The sequence below is a fragment of the Peromyscus eremicus genome, chromosome 15, assembly GCF_949786415.1.
Source record: "Peromyscus eremicus chromosome 15, PerEre_H2_v1, whole genome shotgun sequence".
Classification (NCBI taxonomy): Eukaryota; Metazoa; Chordata; class Mammalia; order Rodentia; family Cricetidae; genus Peromyscus; species Peromyscus eremicus.
In genome coordinates, this window is record NC_081431.1 from 40,826,746 (window position 1) to 40,845,853 (window position 19,108).

General features: G+C 43.8%; 1 protein-coding gene across 5 annotated transcripts in view; it reads left to right on the top strand.

Annotated features, from left to right (window-relative positions):
- Positions 1-7,346: 7,346 nt before the first annotated feature.
- The window catches only part of Rgsl1 (regulator of G protein signaling like 1), a 63,638-nt gene continuing 51,876 nt past the window's right edge, over positions 7,347-19,108 (top strand). For 4 of the 5 annotated variants that reach the window (XM_059280107.1, XM_059280110.1, XM_059280108.1 and 1 more), the window contains exons 1-4: positions 7,349-7,424; positions 13,948-14,030; positions 16,065-16,139; positions 17,464-17,593. In XM_059280107.1, the coding sequence (XP_059136090.1) occupies positions 7,412-7,424; positions 13,948-14,030; positions 16,065-16,139; positions 17,464-17,593 (301 nt within the window). In that variant the 5' untranslated portion in view covers positions 7,349-7,411. Of the gene's footprint in view, positions 7,425-13,947; positions 14,031-16,064; positions 16,140-17,463; positions 17,594-19,108 lie in introns of all 5 variants that reach the window. The other variant, XM_059280111.1, reaches the window with a different exon arrangement.

The following is a 19,108-nucleotide window of genomic DNA, read 5'->3' on the forward strand; positions in this document are numbered from 1 at the left end:
ACCTGGCCCGTGCCCAAGGGGTTTCCTGTGGCCTGCGTGCTTCCCACGAGAAGTGGTGTGAGAAGCAAGCTGCCGGAAAGGAGGCTCAGACATCCTTCAGAGGCGCCCCACCTCACGACAGCAGACTGTGGTGGGATGGGTATACCTTCTCTCCTCTCTGGCTTCTCTGCATCTAATTGGCTGAAGGGTGCAAAGAAAGATGAATGGAACAAGAAAGGCACGCTCTGACCTTCACCCTCAGCTCCCTGCATTCCTCTCCCATTCGCACGGCCAACCACAGCACCCGCTTGCCCTGTGCCTCTTTGCGCCCTGCACCTCTTTGCACCCGTCTCTCTGCACCCGTCACTCTGCACCCGTCACTCTGCACCCCTCACCCCCCTCCATGAGAACATAACAAATTTATGAAATCCTGTCTTTGGAACTTTCAATAAAATATCTTTTACTTAATCACATTGAGCCCATCCTAGCTCGGCCATCATAATAACCATCTCCTCATCATTTCTTGACCTGGACTTCTGGGATACTCATTCCAGATCCAGGCTGTCGACTTGGCTATGTGAAGTTCAGAACTGGTCCTGGTTCTTTCCTCTGACCACTCTGATTCATCTGACTAGACGTCAGACCCTTGTGAACAGCAGCTTCCTCTGCAGGGTCTGGTAGGATGCAGTTGCCCCCACACATGGGAGAAGGCCACAGGGGCCTCCCCAAGCATGGTCGGGTTCTCCTCCTCAGCATCTCCCCCCATTGCCCTTTACTCATCTCCATCAGTTTCAAAATAGAAGGCTTGCCGGGCCCAGCCCTCTCTGGTTTCCATGGATAATAAAGGCTAATGCCTGGCAACAATCCTGTTGGTGAATGTCATTCAAAGGGCTAAGGCAGCTAAGTGCTGCCTTCCATAATCCTACAGCTGGGTGCCGGGGGAGGGAAATTCGAGCTTAGCTAAAGCTCTAGGGAGCTACAGTATGAAGAATGTGCCTCACTCCAGATGGAGAGTAAAACGTCTAAGTTAGGACAAAGTGAGCTTGGAGCAAGGCATGCTCCAAGTCATCCTCCTTATTATTCATTTCTTATTCTAGTTTCTAGGAGAACTAGATGTGTCCTCTATTTCTGACCCATTCTTCCTTGTTAATTTTCTTGTTTGGAAGTCAAGGTGTGTTCGGAGTAAGCAAGTTGTTATCAGGTGGTCAGGAGCCCTCCTCCTCCTGTTTGGGGGGCTCATGAGAAGTCTGAGCCATTGCCAAGAGGAGAAGTGACTTCCAGAACCACTTAGACGTCTAGCACGTGGCCAACAATCTGCAGTGGCTTTTCCTGCATTGGTAGGATCATTAGGCTGAAATGTCCCTCTCTGCTGGAGGGGAGGGGCCCTGGTGTGGAAGGAAGATATGCCTCAGGAAACTCAGTTGCCATACTTCCGCCTAGTCCTGGGGGCATTGGGACATCGCAGTGTCCTAAAAAGGTTCTGCTTTTTTCCAACTCTCACAGCCAAGTCCTAGCCCCTTGTTTCTCCTCCACACCATGGATGTCCTTTCAAGCTTTGGTTCAGTCTTTGAGCCTTGTGCCTCCTCTGGTGTCTTGAGGTTAGGGTGCTGGGTTCAGAACCCACTTTTCTTCCACACATTTTCTTACGGATGTAGCACAACTCCTGTTTCTGCCCACTCAGACCTCACCCCTTTTATTAGCATATGTGGGAGCCAGACATGGTGGTACATCCTTGTTATTCCAGCACTGAGGAGGCAGAGGCAGGATGTTTCCATGGTCAAGGGCATCCTGGACTATACGGCTGGGCATGGTGGTACACACCTGTAATCTTAGCACTGGGGAGTGAATGAAAGAGAACCAGGAGATCAAGAGCAACCTGGACTACACGAAACACACCCCCAAAGCAACCACAAAGCAAATGATAGTTTGAGCTATACAGTGAGCCCTATTTTAAAAATGGGGGGAGGGTGCTAAGGGTGTAGCTCAGTGTTTTAGAGTACTTGCCCAGTGTGTGCATGGCCCTGGGTTCAAACTCCAGTACTACACAAAAGCATTTTGGATTTTTTTTTTCATTTAAAATTAACCCTTTTCACTATAATTATAATTTGATCTCATCACATGCATACACACACACACACACACACACACACACACACACACACACACACACACGAGAGAGAGAGAGAGAGAGAGAGAGAGAGAGAGAGAGAGAGATCTCATGAACCGAATCCTGGGCTTACTCGTGTCTCAGAGATATTCTAAGGTGGTGTCTTGGACTAAACAGGGGGAAAGTCTTAACGTGAGAGTTGAGAGGTGAGGCCTAAATATTAGTATTTCAAATACCACCTCTGCTAAGATGAACGAGATACCAAAACCAGTCGGTGCTTGGGCTTGTCCAACACTGAACACTTTGACGTTCTGATAAATACTGATGAGCCCATCTCTTGTGGCAGATCGCTGCTTCCAGATACTACCATGTCTCTTCACACATTACTTCTAAGTAAAGGAATAAATGTCAAAACCACAAAGAATTGTAGTTGGAGCCTGACAGAGTGGTGGGAGAAATAGGTTGGCTTGCTATTTGGAAGACAAGGATCTTTATTTCTTTTTTTATTTTTAGTTTTGTCTAAATGTGTGCATGGAAATGCAGGTGCCTGAGGAGACTGGAGGCCTCAGAGCCCCTGGAGTTATGAGTCACCTGATAGAGGTGCTGGGTACTGAACTTGGGTCCTTTGGAAGAACACTAAGTGCCCTTAACCATTGAGCTATCTCTCCGCTCCTGACAGGGATCTTTCTGTACTTCTCTTGTCACAGTTGCTAAGAACATTAATGAATCCTAATCAACGCTGAAAGCAAAACTCTACATTACAGAGTTTTCAAGATAATGGTGTAGTGTTTCTCACCTTCCACCAGAGGGCACCATCTTCCCGTGAGCTGGAAGGGCACTTGCTCTCCACTTGGTATTGAACTACCTAGCAGTGAGAGCAGGGCTGTCTCTGACTCTTTTGCCTACTCTGAGATCCTTTTCCTCCCACTGGGTTGCTTTGCCCAGCCTTAATATGAGAAGATGTGCATAGTTTTATTATAACTTGACATGCCATGTTTGGTCGATATCCCTGAAAGGCCTGCCCTTCCTTGAAGGGAAAAGAGGAGGAGGAGATCTGCTGGGGGTGGGGGAGGCACTGCTGATGCAATAGAAGAATAAATTAAATAAATAAATAAATAGATAATAAATAAATAAGTAGGTAGTAGATAAACAAATAAGGGACAGGAAGATGCCAGGAAAAACACATCATCAAATGTGAAAACATGCAGAAACATGGTGTTGGTCTGTTTCCTGATAGAAGTGTGGACATGAATGGTGGGAGCCTGCTGACAGTCAGCTGGGTAGCTGGGTTAGAGGCGCGAGGATTGTAGAGACCATGAAGACAACAGAAAAGAGTCGAGAGGTCTGCTGGTCAATGCCGGACAGCCCCGAGTTTATTTCACGCCCAGCTTATATACAGTTTTGAAGGACAGAGGTAGAACAATGCACAGCACAGGCATTCAACCACTGTCTATCCTGCCTGCATCAAGGAGCAGGCAGTTTCTATTTCTATCTCAATGTACCTCCCGGCTGGCATCAGCAGCCTGCATCTAGCTGGATAGTGTGTTCCTTCCTGTGGGCTAATCAGGACTTTCTCACAGCCCTGGAGCAAGCAAGCTTGAATGAACTCTATTGATTCAGAATAGACTTCAGATTCAAACTGGGAAACTGAGTCTGTTGTGGGCTCCCACAACAAATAAGCACAGAATTAAATTGATAAGATCTTAGTGTGTGTGTGTGTGTGTGTGTGTGTGTGTGTGTGTGTGTGTGTGTATGAAACCTCTTGGTTATTTAGTCTCTGAAAGTCCCTCTGAAGTCTAATTCGTGTGAAAAATAATTGGATGGGTTTTCAAGGAACTGTTTCATGCAATGGATGCCAGAGAGAATCAAACATCTCCTCTCTTAGCTCAAGGAGGGAGGGTTTGGACAAGGACGTCTATCCTAGACTCAGCAACCACTGGCACGACCTAGAGCATTTATTAGAGAGGAGACGCCAAGGGTGGCGCCGTTAGCAATGAGTACTCAGTGGTAATAAGCCAGCAGTGGTAGCAGAGCCGGGGAGCATGCTGGGAAAACATGCAGTTGTTGAGAACTGGTTCTGATTTCGATGGAAAGGTGGAGCAAACTGACAAAAACAGAGTCACATGATTATAGTAAGAAGCAGCTATGCAGTGTAGACATGAGAACGATCCAACCAAGTATTATTTTAGTGATGACTGATCATGGAGTTTCCTTGGGAGGGTGGGAATGGTGTAAGTGGTCCAATAAAATCATTATGGAGACTATAGCTCTGTGATGGAAGCTATTTTTGACTGTTCTTTTCATTGGTGCATCCAAAACACGTTGGAAAGTTTCTGTCAGATGGAGTGCTCAATGAATACGTGTTGAGTGGGAGAGCAGACAGACAAAAGGTTAACATGAGCCACCCTAGAAGAGGGCAAGAATCAGGACCCTCTCCGGTTTGCAGCCTTAACTCAGACTTCAAAGAAAAATATTTTTCCTTTGCAAAAGGCTTGCAGTATTTTGTGAAGCATGTGTTATGAATTTTCTTCCTAATATTTGCTGAGGACCTACTGTCGTTTCCAGGATAGGTGTGCACAGGGGTAAAGGAGAAGCCCGGAATTTGGGAAATCATTGTGTGTAGGACCCGGTACAAACCACACCTAGTAAACAGTGGAGCTGAGATGTGAACTCAGTTTTTTATTTATAAACCACTATTTCCCCTATTTGCCTGATGGCAATAATCATCCAGGGTACTTGTAAATAATATGGACTCCTGGGTCTCATCCCAACCCTTAGCATCAAAATTATCATGGAAAGATCCTGGTGATGGCAAATGAGAGCAGGCGGGAAAAAGGAGACATGTAGGGCAGGGATCCTGAAGCAACAGTTCGAGGAAAGTCCTTGCTGGAAGCCAGGATTGCAGGACAGGGCTCTGGTTCCACAGTCCTTGAGATCTCCTCCCTGAAATAAGCATTTCTGCCCAGAGGCTAAATGTGGGAGCAGGACTGAACCCCAGCTTAGACACCAATCCTTCTGGTGAACAGCTTTAGAATCGGGTCTTCATGGAGAAAATGGATTATATCCATTCCCTAATTTCAACCCTGTAGCTGGAAGTTTTCCTGTGTCCTGCCTGGCCCACAGTCAAGACAAATCTCTCTCACCTGCCAGTCCCACAAGTAAACACACAGAGGCTTATAGTAGTTAAAACTGCTCGGCCATTAGCTCAGGCCTACCACTGACTAGCTCTTACACTTAAACAGCCAATTTTTGTTCATCTATATATTGCCACATGTTCCGTGGAATTACCTGTGTGCCATTACATGCTGCTCCCTGGACAGCGGGCTGGTGTCTCCTGACTCAGCCTTCTACTTCCCAGAATTCTCCTTGCCTGCTTATCCTGCCTATACTTCCTGCCTGGCTACTGGCCAATCAGCGTTTTATTAAACCAGTGTACAAAAGCATTATTCCACAGCACAACCCATCTTGTAAATGATTTTAGGGTTATGTCCTCAGAAGGGGGAATATTACCACAGCCTTGATCAAGGGCTCTGTTGAGGCCATGAAGGCAAAGCTACTGACTCAGGTCAAAAGGAACCCAAGTTCTATCTTGGCCCTCGGTAGAGTCCTAACACCCCAAGAGTTAATAAAGCTACCCTTGTCAATCACCCAGCAGAGACCATCCCACAGGAAGGCTGATTCTCTTGAAGCCTGACTAAAGAGATGGGAGGAATAACTACCCCTTTAATAAAGAGATGGGAGGAATAACTACCCCTTTAATAAAGAGATGGGAGGAATAACTACCCCTTTAATGGAATGATGTACTTTTCCTTCCCAGAATTGTGCAATTTTTTTCTTCTTCTTCTTCTTCTTCTTCTTCTTCTTCTTCTTCTTCTTCTTCTTCTTCTTCTTCTCCTTCTTCTTCTTCCTTCTCCTCCTCCTCCTCCTCCTCCTCCTTCTTCTTCTTCTTCTTCCCTTTGCTTCGGAGCTAGCCACAGCCCAAGAATGTGTTCTCTGGTCCTTTGGTCTTTCTCATTCTCTCTCTGGAGCTACCTCCCATTTGCTGTGTGCCTGTTTACCAAAACTCCATGCCTAATTCAAAACAGGCATGGCTTTCTCTCCTCTTCTCCATCTCCCTCCTCCAGGCAGATGCTGAGATTTCTAGCTTCCCTGAATTGTGCTTTTTCTTTTAAACACTATTAACATTGTCCCTGGGCTTCTTTCTGTGTCTGTCTTAAATTCTTTTATTGATGAAACCAAGAACCTTGAGAGGGGATCCCAATTTCTCTGGTAACATGTGGTATCCCAGGGAGCTCCATAAATTTTCTAGCAACAGAATTTATGTTTTCAGTTTAAAAAGAAAAAAGTATGTCTTCCTGTGTCCCCATAATGTGGGAGCCAGAAGTCATACATTGGTGTCCTTCCTCTAGAGCTTACTATTATTGTTACTATTATTATTATTATTATTATTATTATTATTATTTAGGTGGGGTCTTACTATGTAGCCTCAGCTGGCCTGGAACTGTAGACCAGGTTGGCCTCGAGCTCCCAATCATGCCAGATCTTTTACATTCTTGAAAGTTCTCTTAGGTGTGATACTGAACAATGCTGTTCTCAGGAGTCTGGGAGACATTCTTGGCTAAGTCATTGATGTATATAGATAGGCCTGATGGTCTTTAATCTTAATGTCCAATTCCTATCAGAAAAAGAGAGATAAATAAAGAATTTAAAGGGACAGAAAAACAGAGAATTGATGATAAGAACTAAGTGCCTGATGAACTTTCAGAGATGGGAATTCGAGATAACGGAAGCTTGATACTGCAAGTCAACGTTTCTCAAGCTGTGGATCGCAACCCCTTTGGGGTTGAACAGCCCTGTCACAGATATATCAGATATCCTGAATATCGGATATTTACATTAGGATTCATAACAGTAGCAAAATTACAGGTATGAAGCAGCAACGAAGATAATTTTATGGTTGTAGGTCACCACGACATACGGTCACCACAACATACGGGGTTGCAGCCTTAAAACCACTGCTCTAAGTGGACTGAAGAGCTTATGAAGGCCGAGGCCAAGTTCAGTACTGCGGCAGCTCAGCTGGCGGTAGGAGACCATCGACAGACTTGGAAAGAAGCTTTCAATGTCCAGAGTGTGGACTAAGTCCAGGGTGGGTCTGGCTTGATCAAGGGGATCCCGGAGATGGAGTAAGGTGATTACCTTCACCCTGAGGTCTGCACCAGAGATGAGTCGGATGGAATGGAATTGGGATGGAACACCGTGGAGGGCTCACTGTGTGTTCACATTCTGTTCCTAGCCAAGCTGTGGCAGGAAGAGCATGGCAACATGAGTAACGCTGGTGAGTCTCTGTTAGCAGTGGATGGATTCAAGGCCTTGAGCCCTCAAATACAGCCAACGACTCGCCCTCCCTCTAAACATCAGCGAGCCGCTCGGGGACACCTCGTGTGACTTGGATGTCATCCTTGGGCTTGGTTTTCCTTTTTTCTGTCCTTTCCCCACTCCTGTCCTCACACCTTGAAGGAGGGGACAGGAAGGCTTTGATCATAAGACAAAGTAAGAGGGAGGAAGTCCAATGCAGGTCCAGTCACCACGTGCCTTATCTCCTCCAGGAAGAAGACCCACATGGGCTTCAGGGTTATCCAGGGATTTCCTTTGTTGTCACATTTACATTGCTGTGGTGTGGGATGAGCACAGTTACAAGGCTGGAGGCAGAATGGGGTGGGGAGTGGAAAAACAGGAACACAGAAATGTCAGCATTAACAAGAGGCTGTCTTGCCTGTGACAGTGAACGGGAAACTTCTGTTGAGCCTCACTTTCCTGCACTCAGACGGTTTCCATGGCATTCTCATCCAATAAACATCTGTTTAATTAGTAAGAAGTGATTAGTGTAAACCATTGAAAAACAGAGGAACCAAAACTTTATTTCTCTCTCTCTCTCTCTCTCTCTCTCTCTCTCTCTCTCTCTCTCTCTCTCTCTGTGTGTGTGTGTGTGTGTGTGTGTGTGTGTAAGTCAGAGGGATAACTTTTAGGAGCCTGCTCAAGCCTTTTATCTTGGGGGCAGCAGCTCTCTTGTTTCTGCGAATTTCAGGAGCTCTGGGGGGATGCTCTTGTCTCTTCCTTCTATTTCTCCCTAGATGCTCTGGGATGGATGTTTCCATATTGAGTTTCTATGTGGGTTCTGGGAATTGAGCTTGGGTTTTCAGTCTTGTGAAGCACTTTTACCAAATGAGCCATTTTCCTAGTCCAAACCAGAAAATTAAACATCATCTCTTGGGGAGAAAAACCCTAAAAAATAAAAAGCATTCACGGGGCTGAAGAGATAGAGATGTCTCTGCAGTTAAGAACATATACTGGTCTTCTAAAGGATGTAAATTAAGTTCCTAACACTCATATCAGGCAACCCATGGCTGCCTGTAACCCTAGTGTCGGGGGATCTGACTTCCTCTTCGTGTCTCCATGGACACACACATATCGTAGCATATGTGTAACATTCTTTTAAATTCATACCTCTGTGACAGATCTTAGATAAACAAGTGCTTTTCATGCCTGGGGGTAGAGTATGAAAAGATCCAATCCCCCTTGCCTTAGAGCTCAAACCAGGGAAGACGCTGCATACATCAACGGAGGAAAACAGGACTCACTACCTGTACTGATGGAAAGCATATTGGGTAGTGCAGGGGTGGAGTGAGCCCCTGTACCATTGTGGTAGATTCTGCAGGAAGATAAGCCCGCTCTTGAGGATAGCTAGTGATTTGTGACACCATTTGGGTTGAGAGGGTATTCTGGATAAAGGGAATCCGGAAGAAAGTCAAGGGGTTTGAAGTGAGTCTGCAGCATGCTCAGGAAGCAACCATGGCTCGGTTTGGACTTATAAAAGGGGGGTGAGCATTGTGGAAAGTGGTGGGAGGCAAAAAGCAGGTAAAACACTGCTTGTGGGACCATGCTTAGGAGTCTGTGCTGAGGGCTATGGGAGCACACAGCAGGTGGAAACTAGTATTTAACAGTTCGACCCACCAGGTGGGGAGCCCCACTTGGCAAAGCCATGTAGTTATTGACTTTAGAAAACTGGTTGCTCCTCTCTGTAATTTCTCTCATGTGCCATTACATTTCTTCCCTAAGAATAGCTTTGTGTGTTTATTTTGTGAAAATACTCCATCATTGGACACACATGGATAGTCAGGAAAATGACTTCTGCTTAAGCTATACAATTCTGATAAATAGAAATATTAGAAAATTTTTCATAACTGACACAGGAAAGTAACAGTATTCTCAGTCATAAAGACAGATAATTTTAGACTTTAGAACAAATTCAAAACAGACTAGCTGCCCCTGCAGAGAATACACAAAGACAAATTCCCAGGTGTTTCTTGCTGAATCAAGGTCAGACATGAAGCAGCTTGGGTAGACATAGCCCCATGCAGTAATTCTCTTCCTGGATGTACCCCACCATTCAAGGTTCAGCCAACTGTTATTATTAAGTCCTGGATTTCAATGTCATTTTATGTCTGGGAAAGAACTACATGAATGACCAAGTGTTACTTACTGGCCAGTCAAAGAGACCTTCTTAGCCTGGGAGAAACCCAAGTGATTCCTTACATGTATCAATTTGGCTCTGTCTCTGATTGTTTACTCAAGAAATGCTTTGTGACCCTGAAACTGTAAGTCATACTTGTGCAGAGTTTGGCTGTGAAAAGGGGCTGTGTAGAGAGCTGGGCAGAGGTGAGAATGTGTGTGTGCTGAGCGAGGGATGTAGCTGAATGGGCAGAGAGAAAAGTGTGAGAGATGAAGAAGTGTGAGAGAAGTGTCAAAGATAAAAGAAGTAGCGTGAGGGTAGTGTGAGAGAGAATAGAACTAAAAAGAACTGGAACTAGAGAGAATCGGAACCAAAGATTTAGAACTACAGAATTAGAACAAGAGAATTGGAACTGAAGAAGAATAAGAGAGTGTTCCCCTCAGATTGTGTGTGAACTACTGCAGATAAGAAGTCTTCCTAACCCCACTCTTGAGAAGTCTTTTTCTGAGTAACCCTGGGTGGCAGTCCTGAGAAGTTTGTGCTTCATCCTGTGGGACACCAAGGAGTCTGTGAAGGGCTTTAACAATCATAACACTAACACACTCTGGTGACTGTGTGAGGGTACTTAGGGGAAAGACCGGGAACCATGGAGGCCATTTAATAAACTGATGTAATAGTCTAGAAGAGAGACGGTGGGGCCTGAAATGAGAGAAGGACTCTGTATGGATGGAGAAGAGGGGAAGAACTATGCCAGAAATATGCAAAAGGGGAGAAGCCACATAGCATGGACTACTATTGTGTGGGGGAGGCAGAGTAGACTGAGACACAGGAAAAAATTGGAAGAGGGGGAAGAGAGAATGTTTTCTGAATTAGATGATTAATGTTCATTGGATTATTTAAACTAGATGATAGGGCTGGGGTTATAGCTCAATTGGTTGAGTACATATGAATTCAAGTGCCTGCAGCATATAGGGAGCACGCACCCACAGCGGATGGCCCCACACTCATGCACAGATGGAAGGCACTAACTAGACTTGGGGATTTCTCAATAACAACCAAAAAGGAGACATGAAGTTGGGAGATGGGGAGGGGTACTAGGGGAGTTGGAGGGAGGCAGCGGTAGACAGACACAATCAAAATACATTGTATAAATGTATGAAGTCTCCAAAACATTAAAGTATTATTTTAAAAATTAATTAATTTAAGCAGGCATCCTGGCACATGCCTATAATCCCAGCACTACAGGGGTGGAGGCAGGAGGACCAGAACTTCAAGGTCATCCTCAGGCTACAATGTAAACTTTAGACTACTGTGGGCTACATGAGATGCTGCAGGAAAAGAGGAGGAGGAGGAAAAAGGAGGAGGAGGAAGAGAAGGAGGAGGAGAAGGAAAAGGAGAAGGAGGAGGAGGAGGAGGAAGGAAGGAAGGAAGGAAGGAAAGAAAGAGAAGAAGAGAAATAAAAATAAATAAAATAAGACAAAATAAAGAGAAAAAGAAAAAAAGATGTGGTAGTATATTATGCACCCCAATAAAACTTATCTGGGAATTAGAGGACAGAGCTAGCTACTAGATTAGACACAGAGGCCAGACAGTGATGACGCACACCCTTAATCCTATCACTCAGGAGACACCTTTAATCCCAACACTTGAGATCTCCTGCCTTTGCTTGGGAAGCACACACATCTTTAATCCCCGGAAGTAAGATGGCAGGGCAGAAAAAGGTACATAAGGCATGAGGAAATAGGAACTCACTCTCTTGAGGCTGATAATTTCGTGGAGGTAAGAATGTGGCTGGCTTGTTCTGTTTCTCTGATCTTTCAGCTTTTACCTCAATATTTGGCTCCAGGTTTTTTGTTTGTTTGTTTGTTTGTTTGTTTTATTAATAAGACCTTTTAAGATTTGTGTTACAAAGAGAAGAGAAGAAGAAAAAGAAAAGGAAGATGCCTGGTCTGAACACACAGACCTTGGGATGATCTGTGTGTCATTTATTAAACAAATCAGGTGCTCTCAGGAAAAGGAGAGAGGGCCTCGTGGGTGATACAGGCAAACACTAGGGAAATGTACTGTTCAGGAAAGGATACTGTCTCTGGGATAGAAGACGAGGGTCGATGCCAGCTCTGCTGCACACAGCCAAGTTTGATTGGGTTTCTATTTCTGTTATTCAAAGATAAACATTTCCTGATTTCAATCATGAGAGAAAATGCCAGAGGCTATTGCTCAGGTGGCTTTATTCTTTCTTATTTATTTGTTTGTTTGTTTGTTTATTATTTGTTTGTTTGTTCGTTTGTTTGTTTGTTTTTTCAAGACAGGGTTTCTCTACATTGCCCTGGCTGTTTTGAAAGTTGCTCTGTACCCCAGCCTGGTCTCAGACTTAGAGATCTATCTGCCTCTGTCTCCTGAGTACTAGGATTAAAAGCATGGGCTACCATGCCAAGTTATTTTATTTTTTAATTTTATTACTATTGTTGTTACTGCTATTATTTTATTATTATCATCATCATCATTTTATTTTACTTTATTCTTGGAGAAAGGATCTAATGGTCTAAGCTGGCCTCAAACTTGCTATGTAGACGAATGTGACCTTGAACTCCTGATTCTCCTGCCTCCTTTACCTAAGAGTCAGGATTACAGGCCTACAACCATCATGCCTGGTTTATTCAGGGCTGGAGATTGAACCCAGGACTTCATGATTATCAGGCAAGCACTCGACCAGCTGAGCTACATCTTTTGCTCTTGGTTTTCTTATGTTATCAAAACTGCATTTCAGTGACATTAATTTTTCTTATCAGATGCTTAACTATCCTGAGACAAGGGCCTAGTTTGGGTTATTTAGATTATCCTTTGATCGTTTTTCATGATAAACCTTGGGTGTGACAGGAAACTGTTGGGCTACTGATACAGCCATTAGTTTGTTATTCACTAAACCTTAAGGTCTAAAAGGCATAGACAAATCCTGCCATAGTGGCTCACACCTGTAGTGAGCACTTGAGAAGCTGAGGCAGAGTTATTGTGAGCTTTATTTAATTTTTTCTTTCTCTCTTATCTTTTCTCTTTTTGGAGTTTTTTTGTTTGTTTGTTTTTTCTTTATTTTTTTTTTCTTTCTTTCTTTTTTTTTTTTTTTTGAGACAGGGTTTCTCTGTGTAGCCCTGGTTGTCCTGGAACTCGCTCTATAGACCAGGCTGGCTTCGAACTCAGAAATCCACCTACCTCTGCCTCCTGAGTGCTGGGATTAAAGGTGTGAGCCACCACCACTTGGCTGATTTGAGGCCACTCTGAGCTACATAATGAGTTCTAGGCTAGCCTGAGCTAGATAGCAAGTCCTTGCCTCAAAATTCTGTCAATCAGTCAATCAATCAATCAGTAGCTTAGACAGTGAATTGGAACAACCTTAAAGGGGTCATCTAGCCTCATGCTAGGCTTTATGACATTTAGAATTTTTTATTATTTTACGGTTTTTATTTATTGTGTGCGCTGCACACACGTGTCTGTCAGAGGATAACTCGCAGGAGTATGTTCTCTCCCTCCCTCGACTCAGGTCATCAGGCTTGGTGGCAGGTGCCTTTACCCATGAGCCACCTCACCAGCCCACATTTAGCATCCATATCTTCTGATTCATTTGTACAAAACAAGTATCATATTTGAGCCAAGGAACAAATGATTCACCAGTGCAAGTCAGTATCTAAGAAAGCTGGAATACTAGGCCTAAATTAGCCAGGTGAACTTCTATTGGAACACACACAAATTCCTTCCCTTGTTTTCTGAAAGGCAACAGATGAAGGATGGTGGAGGTAACTGTGTCACATGAGAGCCCCCTGACTCCGGATACACTAATATTACATGCTTACACATAGGCTGTGTTCTTCTGGGCACCACCCTGGAAAGCGTCTACGGTGCTTGGGTTATTGGGGCAGCTCCAGCCAGTGAGAGAGGAAGTGGGTAAGAAAAAAGGCCATCATGAGAGATGGAGATGAGTGGAAGGCTGGGGGGAGGGGGGCTCTGAAAGGCTGGAGTCCTGTCCTGTTACACTGTGAAGGGCAGACTGCCCCCAAGCAGCAGGTAAAGGCAGCGCACAGTTACCACCAAAAAAAAAAAAAAAAAAAAAAAAAAAACTCTTGGTTTTCATCTCTTCATAAATTGAATAGGCTGCTGTGTAAGGTGGTGAGTTCCCCACAGCTAGGGATATGTAAGAGAGTAACAACAAAAAGAGGGCCCTGGAGGAGGGACATGGGGTCAGCTCTAAAGGCCACGGTGCTGAGACCTGGCCTGGAGTCATCTGTCCAGTTCCTTTGTTTTCTCCATCAGACACAACCCCGTCATGGTTGTTTTGTTTTGTTTTCTCCACATGCAGAGATCATCGGTTCTACAAATCTTATCATTCTTTTGGAGGATGAAATCTTTGCTGATTTTTTCAACACATTTCTTTCTCTCCCGGTAAGCATTCTCAGCCCTGAATCCAAACGTTCCATTGACATGCCTAAGTGTCTGTTCTGTTTTATTAGTTTCTTTTTCAAATTGAGATTTTTTTTGTTTTAAAATTCATTATATTTATTGTGCATGTGTGTGCGTGCGTGCATGTGTGAGTGCGTACGTGTGTGTGAGTGTGCATGTGTGTATGTGCGTGTGCGTGTGTGTGTGTGTGTGTATGTGTGTGTGTATGTGTGTGTATATGTGTGTGTGTATGTGTGTGTGTGTCGAATGCAAGCACCATGCGTGTGTGGAGATAAAAATGAAACTTGTGAGAGTCAGTTCTCTCCCTCCACCATGTGGGACCCAACTGTCAAATCCGGGTCACGAGGTTGGTGGATTGGAGCTTTAAGTACTGAGTTTACCTTGATGGCCCTGAATTTAATCTGAGCAAATAAACAGGAACCAGAACCAGCTCTCAAGTCTCCCGGAACTTCCCAGTCAAATCATAAATCCGAAGCCTGCCTTTCCTATCCAGAATCTTTTCTTGTCTCTGACACTGTCTCAGTTCTCAGGAGCCACTTCGAGACATGTTAATTATCCAACTCACTAATACAATTTACGTAGTTCACAGTGATGTTCTAGAAACAGTGATATGGGAAAGTGGCATTCCAGCCAGGGGTATAGGCAGCTATAAAAGCTGTTTCTAATTAGAAAAAGATTTAGGCCTTTGTTTTCTCTCTCTTAAGTCCACAAGAAGGTAAGTATTGCAATGCATTGGTAAATACATACTACTATCAAGAGCCTTAGCTTTTACATACAAGCAAGGTAGATCCCAGGTCTATGCAGGGTATATCCAAATGAAAAGGGAGTCGTGGAATTAAGTCAACCTAATGTTCTTGTGCAGGGAAAGCTGTTAATGGGGGGAAATGAGAATTAATGTCTCTTCAAATAGTAGTGTCAGGGAACCTCTCTTCCCCCATGGCTGCTGCAGATGAAACTTGCCGCATGTGTGAAGATTTCTTCTGCTTTGGGAGGTATTTTTTAGCTTTTTGAACTAGTTGCTTTCCTATTTCTGTGATAAAACACCATGACCAGGGCAACTTAAGAAAGAAAAAGTTGATTTTGGCTAACGGTTCCAAAGGGATAAGAGTTCATGATGGTGGAGAGGAGGCAGCAGGAGGCGGGCATGGTGGCTGGGGTAGAAGCTGAGGGTCACATCCTGAACCTCAACCACAGAAGACAGAGAGAGAGGAGACAAGAGAGAGAGGAGGGAGAGAGAGCTGGGAGAGGTGCATGGCTTTGAAATTCAAAGCCCACCTCCAATGACATACTTCCTTCAACAAGGCCACACCATCTAAAGCTACCCAAATAGTGCCACTGATAACTGGAGACCAAATACTCAAATATCTGAGCCTTTGGACAATATCCTTTTGTTGTTGTTGTTGTTGTTATTGTTGTTGTTGTTGTTGTTGAGACTGTGTTTTAATTACAATGTATCTCCCTTCCTTTCCTCCCTCCAAACTTTTCCATAAACTACTCCTCCACTCGTTCAAATTCATGGCCTTTTTTTTAAAACTAATTGATATTGCACACATATGTGTATTTGTATATACACACACATTCCTAAATAGAGCCTGTTCCATCCATATGACGTTACTTGTATGTATATTTTCAGGACTGACCATTTGGCACTGGACAATGGTTTGGTGTGCTTTCTTCCCAGGCAGGACCACCTCCCCACTTCCAGTGTTTCACAGTCACCTGTAGTTGTTTGTGTGTGCTGAGCCTCCCCGTCCACTTTGGCATGTTCATTTTGTCTTCCTTGCTCTGCTCACATTTAGGCAGTCAGGTTGGCGAGACTTATGAGTATAACTTCTGATGTCACAGACACAACCTCACAGCAAAGTCCTTCCTCCTCCTCTGGCTCTTATAATCTTCCCACCCCCTCTTACACCATGTTCTCTGAGCCTTAAGTGTGGGAGTGTTTTGTAGATGTATCCATCGGGACCGCACTTACGGAGGGTCTTCTTGTTCAAATCGTCACATTTTCTTTTGCAGGTCTTTGGTCAGACACCATTTTACAATGTTGAGAATTCGCAGTGGAGCTTATGGCCAGACATACCTTATGACTTGGTAAGATTCTTGAATGGCAAAAGGTTCGGGGCAGAGGGAGGGGAGCTGTATTTGAAGAATTTGGAAATGGGAAGGAAGAAGACACGTAGAGGGTGACCATGGGAGAAGATGGAAAGCATGTGAGGAGAAGAAGTAGCGTTCAGCCAGGGAGGCAGTTCGCAGCTTTACCCACCCCAGAGCAAGCAATTGCTGCTGAACTCTCTCTTGATAGTCTAGTCCACAGTTAGGAAATCTCTCCTGTCTGCCGTGACGGCTGGGGAGGAGATGCTTGGACACAATGCTGAGAAGTCTGAGGTCACACACCTAAGCAAGAATCTAAGGCTCAGTCGACACAGTATGAGCTGTGACAGCTGTGATCAGCTGCGCGCTGTAGGCACCGCCCAAGACCAGATGCCTCTCTCTTCTCAAAGCATGCCTTTCTCTTACTTTTTGCCACCTTATTCCTTTTCCTTTTCCTTACAAATTATTCTTCTCACCTCTTTTTCCATTATGTAGACTTTAGACCTGTCAGTGGCTTTCTGTTCTATGCCAGAAGTGTGTGTTACTGGAGAGCTCACACTGAGCCTTGCTCACAGCAGGAGTTTGTTTCTCTCTGAGTTCTAGAGACCTGAGAGGAGCCAGCCTACTTCAATTGTTGTATTTGGTTTCTCCCCTGTAATTCAAAACTTTGCTTTTTTTTCTTTCTTTGGTAGACTGTCCCTCAGGATCCTCCCCCCCCCCACCCCCCCCACCCCCCCGCCTCCTCTAAATGGTGGTATGTGTATGTTTTTTCTATGTGTTTGTGTAGTTGCTGAAAGAGGAACTTACTATGTTGCTCAGGCTAGACTAGAACTCATGAGTCTCCTGGTAGGAGTTGGGATTAAAGGTATGTACCTTCACACTTAGCTTCTTTGTGCAGTTGATATAGGTTGGGCTTTTATGAGAAATTATTTTGAAAAAAGAAGCAAGTTAGTAGAGTTGAACCTGACATCACAGAACAAGAGTTTTGCTGTTTCTTTTTTTTTTTTTTTTTCAAACAAAACATAGCTGTTTTCTTAAACAAATTCTTAAACAAACTTGGGAATAAGGAAAACCTTCTGAAGACACATTTTGTTTGTTTGTTTTGTATGTGCGTGTGTTTTAATTTTTTATTTCCGACTTAACAACTTTCATCTTTAGGAATGTCAGCTCAAGTCTCCCCTCCCTTTAGGCATAACTTTTAATCAGCACACGTCTCCTTCCAGCCAGATATGGCAAATACAACATGACTTGATTTCCCTTTCTGTACTGCATTTCTGAAGGGCTCAGTTCTGTTTATCTTTGTGTCATTTTGTTTAAACTCTAGGTTGCCAAGTACAAAGGCTTATTGACCTGGTTGGAAAAATACCGGTTACCTTTCTTCTGCAAAACGGACTTGTGTTTTCATTACATTCTCTGTCAGGAACTCATCAGCTTTATTAAGTCCCCAGAAGGAGGTAAGCATAGATGTGAGAGCGTGTGGAGAAATATGGGAAGCCATACTGCATAATGATCCTACGCTTATCAGTTCTATGGTATGGTACAAATCCTTCCTGCATTTGTAGACATGAAAAAAGCCAAACACCTGTTGCATCAAGAGGTGACACCACTGGCCTCCATGGGCATCTGCCTTCACGTTCATATACCCACACGGATACATGTATATACCCACACAGATACATGTTTATACACCACACAGATACATGTATATACCCACACAGATACATGTTTATACCCACACAGATACATGTATATACCCACACAGATACATGTTTATACACCACACAGATACATGTTTATACACCACACAGATACATGTATATACCCACACAGATACATGTTCATATACCCACACGGATACATGTATATACCCACACAGATACATGTTTATACCCACACAGATACATGTATATACCCACACAGATACATGTTTATACACCACACAGATACATGTTTATACACCACACAGATACATGTATATACCCACACAGATACATGTTTATATACCACACAGATACATGTATATACCCACACAGATACATGTTTATACCCACACAGATACATGTATATACCCACACAGATACATGTTTATACCCACACAGATACATGTATATACCCACACAGATACATGTTTATACCCACACAGATACATGTTTATACCCACACAGATACATGTTTATACCCACACAGATACATGTTTATACCCACACAGATACATGTATATACCCACACATTTACATGCATATACATAACCAAAAATGATAAAAATAAATCTTTTTAAAAGTTAATTCTTTTAGGGAAGAAAGAAAGAACTGGAGCATAGGGAGACAGGTTGTGAAATGCCACCTTTAGGTATGACACAACTATTACTACCATCATGGACTCAGCAGCCTCAGCTACTTGCTCTAGCTTTGTGCAGTACTGACCCTGTCAACAATCAGTTATGGATGGGAGAAGGCCTTACCCCTTACCACTAAACTATCGAATACTGAAAAATTATGGGAAAGGGAAAAATTGTTCTCAGTTGTGTACTCAGTTCTGAACCCACCAGAAGTGGGTTTGGTAAGTCCAAAACTGTGATCACAGAGATGTGCCTGGATAAACTCAAGAGATCACAAAACAAAACAAATAGATGGAAATGTGAGAAAGAGAAAAGGGAGAGGAAGAGTGAGAAGGAAATAGAAGAGAACGGAGGAGGTGAGAGCAATCAGTATGCAGTATATACATGTATGAAATTGTCAAAAAGCAAGTTCAGTTGATAATGATAATGATAATCCTTTGAGATACACATGATTGAATGTGAGTGGATGGAGCCTTTCTAGTGCCGCCATAGTTATGACACGACCCTGACTATTGAGAGAGGCCTTGGGTGGTTAGCCTGTTGTTGTTTTCTGGATACTGATCCCAGGAGCAGTGGTGAGGACAGCACCAGACCTGGGAACACAAATGGAGTCTGTGACCTTTGAGATGTG